This window comes from Bufo gargarizans, chromosome 11 (assembly GCF_014858855.1).
Source record: "Bufo gargarizans isolate SCDJY-AF-19 chromosome 11, ASM1485885v1, whole genome shotgun sequence".
NCBI classification, from domain to species: Eukaryota; Metazoa; Chordata; class Amphibia; order Anura; family Bufonidae; genus Bufo; species Bufo gargarizans.
In genome coordinates, this window is record NC_058090.1 from 56,782,174 (window position 1) to 56,792,512 (window position 10,339).

The 10,339-nt window shown below is 44.5% G+C and overlaps 1 protein-coding gene across 1 annotated transcript; it reads left to right on the forward strand.

Moving 5' to 3' along the window:
- Positions 1-6,241: 6,241 nt before the first annotated feature.
- Positions 6,242-9,203, forward strand: LOC122921283. The gene is made up of 3 exons (XM_044271264.1): positions 6,242-6,667; positions 7,854-8,010; positions 8,603-9,203. The coding sequence occupies exons 1-3, from the start codon at positions 6,487-6,489 to the stop codon at positions 9,201-9,203; spliced, it is 939 nt and encodes a 312-aa protein (XP_044127199.1). The 5' UTR covers positions 6,242-6,486.
- Positions 9,204-10,339: the final 1,136 nt, after the last annotated feature.

The window sequence follows — 10,339 nt, forward strand, 5'->3', positions numbered from 1 at the left end:
TGCAGGGTATTATATGCGATTCATCCCGCATTTCGCACAAATTGCGGATCCCATCCAGGAACTCTTGAGGGGGCATCCAAAAAAGAGCCCAAAGACTCCTATTCCTGTTGAATGGAATGAAGAGCGGGAAATTGCCTTCCAACTCCTAAAGAAGAAGTTGACTGAACCCCCTGTTCTGGGTTACCCAGATTATCAGAAGCCATTCCACCTCTACACAGATGCCAGTAAAAGAGGCCTGGGGGCCGTGTTGGCTCAAGTGCAAGATAACAAAGAAAGGGTGATTGCCTATGCCAGCAGATCCCTGAAGGGAGCTGAGAAGAACGATCAGAATTACAGTTCTTTCAAGCTGGAGTTTCTTGCCTTAGTGTGGGCTGTGACCAAAAAGTTTAAGGACTATCTCGCTGCCACACCGTTTGTTGCCTTCACAGATAATAATCCCCTGGCACATCTGAATACGGCCAAATTAGGGGCACTGGAGCAAAGATGGGCCTCCCGCCTGGCCAACTATGATTTTACTGTGAAGTACCGGGCAGGCCGCTCCAATGATAACGCTGATGCTCTGTCACGACTCCCCACTACAGAAGCCCCAGATGAACCGAAAGATGCCTGGGAAGAGGTGGAGATGCCAGCGTTTTATAACAAATTTACCCAGCAGGATAATATACGTACTGAAGATTCCCCTGCTGCTGATCCTTCCTCATCAGATGGTCCTGAGTCCAGAGGCGATCAAGAAAGATGGATTAAGCTCCAGTCCGAAAGTAGAGTCCTCGGTGAACTGCTCGACTTCCTTACTAGTGGAAAAGTCCCTGAGAGGATCCGCAGGAAGAGTGCAGACCCAGAGCTAGTGAGACTGTGGAGACATCGCCATCAACTATTCCTTCAAAAGGGCCTGTTGCTCAGAAGGAGTCTGGATCCAGTGTCCTATGATAGAGTGTATCAAATTCTCCTGCCACGTCGGGATGCCAGCCTGGTGCTGGATATGTACCACAACCAGTCCGGACACTTCGGTGTGCAAAAGACTGAGGCCACCATTCGCAGAAGATTCTATTGGATCGGGATGAGAGAAGATATCGAGAAATGGTGCCGAGAATGCACTGCCTGTGTTGTGGGGCGAACTGAACGCCATGACCAGAGGGCGCCTCTCCATCCCATCGTAAGTAAGGCTCCTTTAGAACTTGTTGCCATTGATCATGTAAAGTTAGAGCCGAGTCGCTCAGGGTATACATATGCCATGACTATAATTGATCACTTCACTAAGTTTGTCGTAGCAGTGCCTGTGAAAGACCTGACAGCAAAGACCACAGCGGAGGCGTTCTGGAAGCATTTCCTGCTGCCCTACGGTTGCCCAGAAAGGATCCTCACCGATCAAGGGTCCGCATTTGAGTCACAGCTGTTCCATGAGATGTGCCTGCTACACAACTGCCAGAAGGTCCGGACCACCGCCTATCATCCGCAAGGTAACGGACTCTGTGAGAAAATGAATAAGACTCTCATTGAAATGCTGAGAGCAGTACCCCCTGAGACGAGGGGAGATTGGCCTACTTTGTTGCCGCAGCTTATGTACACTTACAATAACACCATCCACTGTTCCACCGGTTACACCCCGTTCTATTTGATGTTCGGCCGAACAAGGGAGATTGCCTGCGGACCACTCCCTAGGGGTACAAGTGCCGGATGAGATCAACCCACTGCCCAAGACTGACTGGGTAGTGGAGCACCAAAGGCGTCTTCTTAATGCTAAGGAGATTGTCCAGGAACGGATGGAGATTGTCCGAGAAAGGCAGCAGAAAGACTTTGACCAGACTGCCCATGCGGGACCCCTGGCTCTGGGAGACAAGGTATGGTTGAAAAACAACCATCGGACCAGCAAGTTGGACAGCAAATGGGAAAGGATTCCCTACCTTATCACTGCCATACCTAATGCTGCGGCCCACATTTACCAGATCTCCAGGGAAGGAAGAAGTCCCCAAGTTGTTCACAGGAACCGCCTCAAGCCCTGTGTAGAAGGAGAACCAGCGGCGGAGGAGATGGAACCGGAGCCTACTGAAGAAGAGATGCCGGCTCCACCTATGGACCCTATGCAGGCTGTGGAGAACTTAATCCATGATAAAGAGCCGCTCCACTGGGCCCTCACGCCTTGGTTGAATCTATTGGTTCCTGCTCCTGTTCCTGTTAGCCCTCAGCCTCCTGAAGAAGCTCCAGAGGCAATGGGCTCCTCTGACATTCCTGAAGCCAGGCAGGAAGAATCCCTGCCAGTAAGGAGGTCTACCCGTTCTACCAGGGGGCACCGACCTGTGAGGTTTGTGGACTACGTTATGGGCCCAGGTAGCCCCTCACGGGAAACCCCTGTTTAACCATTGCAAGCCTGGGTACGGACTCATGTTGTTCTTTGAGCCTTCAAGGACTTATGTTTATCTACATTTTATATGGACTATCCTGGTTTATTGATACGCTGTGCCAGGTCAGCGCCCCTGTTCCCTCACATTATCCTGAGAGAAGAGAACGACGCCCCTTGTCACCACTCCTTCCAGTGATCCATATTGCCCACTGTTGTGTTGTTAAATGTGGTGAATATTGCATATGTATGTTCTCTGCTATCTTTCAGGTTGCCGCTTCCAGATGGGCGGACCCTCCATGTTGCGCCGAGGACGGGCAACGTTATAGCGTGGGGGTATGTAGTGTCCCACTAGGTAAAGGTGGGCACTGCACAGGTTAATGTGTTGCATTGCATTAAATGTCATGTGCATGTTTTTCCCTGTATTATCTGGGTGTCAGGCCTGTCAGGGTGTAGTTTAGCCTCCCAGACGTTAGAGGGAGCTGGAGAGCCCTAGTTACATATAGGAAGGCCCAGACAGGGAAGTGTTAGTTCATTCCAGGGGACTAGAGGAGTCACCTCGTCCACCTGAAGCTCCTGAGGCTAGGATTAGCTCAGTAGAGATACCCCAGTGGCAGGAACCAACCTCCTGGGAGAAACCTACAGTTATCCACCTGATAGGAGGAGGCGACCCAGGGTAAGCAAAGTGACCCTGAAGGGCAGAGAACCTTTATACAGTGCAGCAAGCAGTATAATACCTGAGGAGGAAAGTAACCAAGGATTAAAGCCACCCTTATAGGCATCCGGGCCTTGGGAGATATAAAGCCAGAGCAGGAGTTCTAGAAAGGACACTGTACATTGATTCTGAGGAAAGGTACAACCTGCTGCTGAGTGCTTATGGAATTTACCCTCAGTGTATCTTGCATGACTATTGCCTGCCATGTTTGTGAATAAGCCCCTTTGTGGAACTGTAATCTGAAGACTGTGCTACACCTGCTGTACAAAGTTGGATTGTTCAGTAAAGTTACATTTTGGTTCACTATATACTTGTGTACCTTCATCATTCCAACCACCAACCGGCGTGCCACCGTCCAAAGGCACTGGCATCACGAATACCACAGGGACCTTGCCCCAGGCACACAAAATACCTGCAACATCCAGGGCACCTCAACTACCATCAGGCCTGGTCCCTATCTACAGAGCGTGCCCCAGAGGAACTGTGTCTACCTCTTCTTCACTGCCACGCGCCTGCCCAGGGTTCTTCAAATATAGTGAGTACCCTCGATTGCCCATAACTGTGACCTCACTTTGTCATACCCTGCAGGTCTGGCGTGCTGCACATGTACAGAACATCTGCTGCTGACTGCAGATCAATAACTTGCATATTGTTACGCACCCCCATTCTCCCTCTTTGCACCTGCAAAATAGCCATGGAATGCACTGAGAGGACTCCTGTGCCTGTGCACAAAATGGAGAGGGCTCCAGGAGAAGTCCTCTCTGTGCATTCTATGAATGACCAGTTTGTGGGTGCATAGCCAGCGAATGGGTGTGAATATCAACATCCATCCAAGTGTAGCTGTGAATCCAGCACTGGGGTGAGATAGAAAACCTACTAGAAAAATGAGCTGATTCTATATATGTTGCTGCCTGTCTCTCCCTGCAGCAGCTCACTTCTCCTCCACCTCCTATCTCCATAGACCTCTATGAGCTGTAACTTTAACCTGATCACTCAGTGAGCTGCTAAGCATTCTTCAGTATTCTCTACTGAATAAGAGTTTCTTCTGACAGTTTCTTAACCATAGCTTGTACCATCGATTTAAAGAAAAATGTATTAAGTGAGAGTTACTCTTTAAAGGTGCAGCACATCAGATATACAGTATGTGGACTAAAGATTTGCATTTAAATTCAATTTGTGAGTGAGTGGCAAATTACAGAGTACATACAGAATACATTTTACCATAAGTATGTTGAGTAAAATGAAGCAGATACACAGAATTTGTGGTGGATTCCTGTCTCTGACATGGTGATTCTCTACTCTATTCATTTAGAGATTAGCAGGTGCTGCAATTTAGTCACCAATGTTTGACTTTTCTAATACAACCTGCGATATGTGCTGCAGAAAGGATTCACAAAATCACAGATAAGAATGGTCTGTGATTCTTATTACAATCCCTTCTCCCCTGGGACTTTTTTCATGTACTGAACCTATTGTCGAATGGCCACTGCAGCAATCCTTTCAATGTCTTTATCAGTTAGTTACAAGGTTTGATTGGCTCCTATGGGCAAAGCTGGGTGTCTTGAGCGTAAGATTAAAGGGAAAGAGACTAAATTCTTCCCTCCAGATAAACACATTTGGGTTGACATTGTTTTTCTCTGTGTATTGTATAAGCACGTATTAAACATAAATTGGTTATATGTCCTCTCCATGGCTCATCTAAAGCCGGAGACTCGTGTAATGAGTCAATGACTTGATACAAAAACCACATTTGATCATTCCCTATTAGATGTTTGTCACCATGACTCCTGATCTTTAAAGGGGTTGTCTGGTGGATTGTGGAAAATCCCACCACTGGGACTCTCACAATAACCAAAATGGGGTTCCCAAGCCTTTCAGAACATGGTTCCCAAGTACAGTTCCCCGCTATTTTCATTACCCGCCCATAGATTAAATTTATGATCAACTGCTGCTCTATTCCAACTCCTGATCACAGCAGCTGTTTGATGAGATGGAATGGAGGTTTGGGACCCCTGATCTAGTGAGGGTCCCAGCGATCAGACATTTTATCACCTATCCTATCCAACCTCTTAAAAATATTGGCCATATGTTTACAGCATTAGGCCCCATTCACACAACCATATTTCTGGTCCACATCCTAACCTCATTTTTTTGTGGATTAGATGTGGACCCATTCATTTCAGTGTAATACAGCTGACAACCATTTGCAGTAACCATGATTAGAGATAATTCTAAACCAGTCCTCCAATTGCACATGCTTCCCCCACACAGCAAAATCACAGGGTGCCGACTGGTTGTTATTGCAGCATGGACCCATGTGAAGGTTCCCAGGCCTGCCACTGTAAAGTTCCTATTACGCCCTCCTAAATAGGAAGACTGCACAATCCCTGTAGACTGGAATAGTATAATATTACAGTCTATTATATAAGCAATTGAACAGTTTAATTCCCCAAAGGGGACTAACAATAATGGTTTAAAAAAGAGTTTCTAAAATATGAAAAGTATAAAAAAAAAATCCCAATTTTATTTATAAAATTAATAAACAAAGCATAATTGGTATCGCCACATCTGAAAATGACTAAACTATTAAATTATAACTAGAGATGAGCAAATTTCATATTTAGAAATTTGTTTGCGATTCGTTTACTGGTAAAAGCAAAATTGAGGTATCGATTCTGTTTCCACGGAACATAACGCAATTCTATGACGGAATGCATAACGGAATACCTTTAGAGGCATTCCGTTATTCATTCCATCATAATAGAAGTCTATAGGCTGCATAACGGATCCGTCCCGTTTCCGTTATGCAGGAGAGGAGTCCCCTGCATAACGGAAATGGGACGGATCCGTTTTGCAGCCCATGGGCTTCTATTATGACGGAATGAATAACGGAATGCCTCTAAAGATATTCCGTTATGCATTCTGTCATAAAATTGCATTATGGTCCGTGGTAACAGAATCCATAAGGCAATTCTGCTTTTACCAGTAAATGAATCGCAAACTAAATTCATAAGCGGAAATTCGCTCATCTCTAACTATAAGTGTACATTCACACGACCGTTTTTTTTTTTCCGTTTCCGATCCGTTTCCGATTTTCGCGGTATACATGCGGATCTATTCATTTCAATGGTCTAAAATTATGTACGGACAACGTTCAGTATGTTGTCCGATTCCGTTGTACCGTTTTTATGTTCCGTCAAAATATGAAGCTTGTCCTACTATTGACCGCAGATCTCGGTCCGATTCCCCATTCAAGTCAATGGATCCGCAAAAATCGGAAGACAAACGGAAACATTTCCGTATGTGTTCCGTTTTTCGCGGATCCGTTTCCGTTTTTTTATTAACATAATTTATTGTAGGCTCTGCCCTCTGGGGTGGTGGCTTAAAAATTCATATCTACCTAGCCATAACGATTTGGGAGCCCCCTAAAAACAACATGCCTAGGGTAGATGTGTCCAAATTGATTGTCCTTATCCAAGAGAGGCCAGAAATCTGGGATTCCAGGAAGGATCAGTACCATGATCGGGTACGGAAGGACCGGGCATGGGAAGAGGTGGCGCAGGAGCTGATGCCCGAAGATTGGGCCAGATGCAGATCTGATAAGCGATCTGGAATTAGTAAGTGTACATTTTAATATATTCATGTAATATCATTCTGTGTATAAAATCAAGTCCTGTAGCATCCCTGATTGCAATCTCTAGTGCAGTGTTCAGACGTCTGCACTAGAAATTAGCATGGGCCTTGCAAAGTAACATAGCAGACTTTTTTTTTTAATTTGCAGAATCCTTTGATGTCTATCACTTTTTATGTAATGCATCTCTGCACATTTGCAAACTTTCCTGTGTCACTTTGCTTGGCCTTTGTTTATGTCTGGTGCACACGTCTGCAAGGATGGAGCCCTGACCTTGCAAAAGTAATCAGGGGTTGCTATGGGACTAGCTATGGTTCTGTCTCATATGAACTTTCTGCAAAGTAATCACAGATGGGTTTCTGAAATGTACATTGGGCCTTGCAAAGTGACACAGCCGACTTATTTGTTTTGCAAAATCCTTTGATGCCTATCACTTTTTAAAAAATGCATCTCTGCACATTTGCAAACTGTCCTGTGTCACTTTGCTTGGCCTTTGTGCACACGTCTGCAAGGATGGAGCACTGACCTTGCAAAAGTAATCAGGGGGAACTATGGGACTAGCTATGGTGCAAAGTGACCTTGCAAAGTGACACACCAGACTTTTTTAAAATTTAAATCCTTTGAGGCCTATAACTTTTTAGATTGGATACTTTCACACTTGCGGCAGGACGGATCCAACAGGCTGTTCACCATGTCGGATCCGTCCTTCCGCTATTTTGGCAGACCGCCGCTCTGTCCCTATTGACGATAATGGGGACGGGGGTGGAGCTCGGGCACAGCACGGCGGTGGATGGCAAAAGCTGCAGGACTAAAAAGTTGGATATGCTGTACTTTTAGTCCTGTGGCCTTATGCCGTGCACCGCCGGGCTGCGCCTGTGCTCTGATCGTCCCCATTAAGTCAATCAATAGGGACAGAGCGGCAGTCTGAAAAAATAGCGGAAGGACGGATCCGACATGGTGAACAGCCTGTTGGATCCGTTCTGCCGCAAGAGTGAAAGTAGCCTCATGCATCTCTACACATTTTAAAAATTTGCTATTTCTTGTGCACATGTCTGCAATGATGGAGCTCAATTTTCTATCCTTAGAAGTTATATGAAATGGAAGATGTCTTTTAAATATTGTAAAACATGAAAATCATTGAAAATTTAAATTTTTAATTTTTTTTTTGGCAGTCAAACAACTCAAGACGAAATGGAACTCCTGTCGGGATCAATTCCGACGGGAATTTAATGCGAGCAAAGGGCATAGTGGAGACGGCAAGCCCAGGAAGAAGCCGTATATGTACACTAAGGACTTGCAGTTCCTCCTGCCTGTAATGGACCTGCGACCGTAAGTTTTCAGTTACTGTATGGAAACTGGGGAACATGGCTGTAAGGAGTCCATCGAATCCTAACCTGGCATCCTGCTGAGAGTTTTAGCGCACAGCGTCATTGTTTTCCATGATGCTGTGCGCTTTGTGCAACTGTTGCAGTACACTAATACACTCATATAGATCATACGAGTGTATTACTGTACTGCAGGGGGCTCACGAAGCGCATGGCGTTATTGAAAACAATAAACCAACATGCTGTCCTGCTCTATGTAGGATCACAGGTTGGAATACCAAGGACCACTCACATCCGTGTTCAAAGGTCATTTGCGTTTGGCTTAAAAATAGATGCAGATCTATTGTTACCCTATCTGCATAGATCATTCCCATATGATATTCTTCATTTTTTTAAAAAGTCACTAGAGTAGCGTGATGACATATTACTTTATTAAATCTGACCTCATAGTAATTACAACATTAGACAATAGTGAAACATAGAAAAGGCTGAAGTGTCACGGCCTTGTCAATCAGCTGAATAGTGTGGATTGGGGTAGATCTATCAATAGCTTTTTTATGTATAAAATACTTACAAGTACTTTTGATCTATTTCAGGACAGTGGACAATCTGCAGGCGGAAGAAGATTCCTCGTCCACAAACCTGGATGAGCCGAGTACCCCTGCTGCATCTTTCATACCTCATGCTGGACCTTCAGAGGCTGAGGAAAGGCCAGAGGAGGAAAGCCAGCAGGAGAATTCTCCGCCTCAGCCATCCAGGCGACAAAGTTCGCGAAGGAGGGGAGGATCTTCTGGCCAACAAGCTGCGCAGATGGCTCGGAGGGATTTGATAGACTCCCAGGTCTTTGAGTATCTCAATAAAAACAAAGCTGAGACCCCGGAGGAGAAAATTCTGCGAAGCCTGGCTCCTGCGTTGTCGAGAGTGCCTCCAGAAAGGCATTCTTTGATGCTGTCTTCCGTTGCCTCATTATTATATCTTTTTGAGGGGGATAGTATTCCCCTTGATGTTATTCAATATATCGACAAGGAGAAACTAAGGCAAGCCCATATGTGGGGACAAATTAGGTCACCAATGGCACCTTCAGAGAGTGTGGCACATATTCAAGGTCCAGGACCCACACTTCCTGGCAGCTCTTCCACCCCGCAAATAGTTTTCAGGGGAACAGGTCCCTACACAAGGGAGCTTTTTGATTTATAATTTTTTTGTTGTTTTTGCTTTGTATTTTTATAAACAGTTATTTGAAATTTGCTATGTAGCGTCATTATTTTTATTTATCTTGAAATAATAATTTTCCCCCCAAAATTTTTTTAAGTTTAAGACAAAGTTCAAAGGTCTGGATCTTCTAGGGAGGGTCACACCGGTATTAGTGTACTCCTCCAAATTAGGTTTTCTACACAATCTCATATACCCTCCAGTATGGGGTTGGTTGTGTCTCTGGGAGAATGATTATATTAGTAATATTTTAGTATTTAGTGAATTTGGGAGAAGTAGTGTAGTCAATAGCCAATAAAGGTATATATGCGCTTTCTAAAAAATAAAAGATTAGTATTTTAGGAATAATCACTAATAAAAATGGGACTTCACTTTACATAAAATGAGTTTTTTAGGGTTTCAATTAAAATTCCAAAAAAAAAATAGGTTGGGAAATGTGGTATTAGAGGGTATTTCTGTAATTTTTTGAACATTCTAGTCAAAATCATTTTAAAATATTACATGGTCTATATTGGTAGATAAATTAAAAAAGTAAATATAGGCCATTAATAGTTTAAATAAATATTTTAAACGCTAATATTACAAAAAATACCCCAGCCCGCAAGCCCACGTCAAGGGTCCACATTGTCTTGCAAGTCCCTAAACTATCTAAAAAAATTTAAAAGGGAACTAACTAACTAAAAAAAAAAATTCTAAATTTAGAAATTTTTGCACAGAGACCAGATCAAATCAACGACCACCACGGATGGCATCCATCTGCCACGGCAATGAACCCTCTGGACTGCAAAAGTAGTCCGCATAGCGTTCCCGAACAGCTAGTCCAGCTGTTCCAGGTCTTCCATGTCGGACTGGTTCAAAATTGACAGGTGTGTTCGTCAAATTTTGAAGCTGTTCTGCATCCAAGGGAACATCGTTGATCCTGGTGAAATTGTGCAAAACGACACAAGCTTGGATCACCAAGGTGACATTTTCCAGATCCATTTGCATTGACGACATAAATACTCTCCACTTAGCAGAAAGTATACCAAAGGCGCACTCAACAAACCGTCTGGCACGAGTCAGTCGGTAGTTGAATATGCGCTTTCGGTTGTCTAAATCGCGTCTGGGGAAGGGCCGCATCA

What these genes read in the sequence shown, in the direction of transcription:
- LOC122921283 (XM_044271264.1), top strand. Translation starts at nt 6,487, where the DNA reads ATGCCTAGGGTAGATGTGTCCAAATTGATTGTCCTTATCCAAGAGAGG. An exon ending in TGATAAGCGATCTGGAATTA is followed by an intron (nt 6,668 to 7,853) that starts GTAAGTGTACAT and finishes TTTTTTTGGCAG; the next exon opens with TCAAACAACTCAAGACGAAA. An exon ending in CCTGTAATGGACCTGCGACC is followed by an intron (nt 8,011 to 8,602) that starts GTAAGTTTTCAG and finishes GATCTATTTCAG; the next exon opens with GACAGTGGACAATCTGCAGG.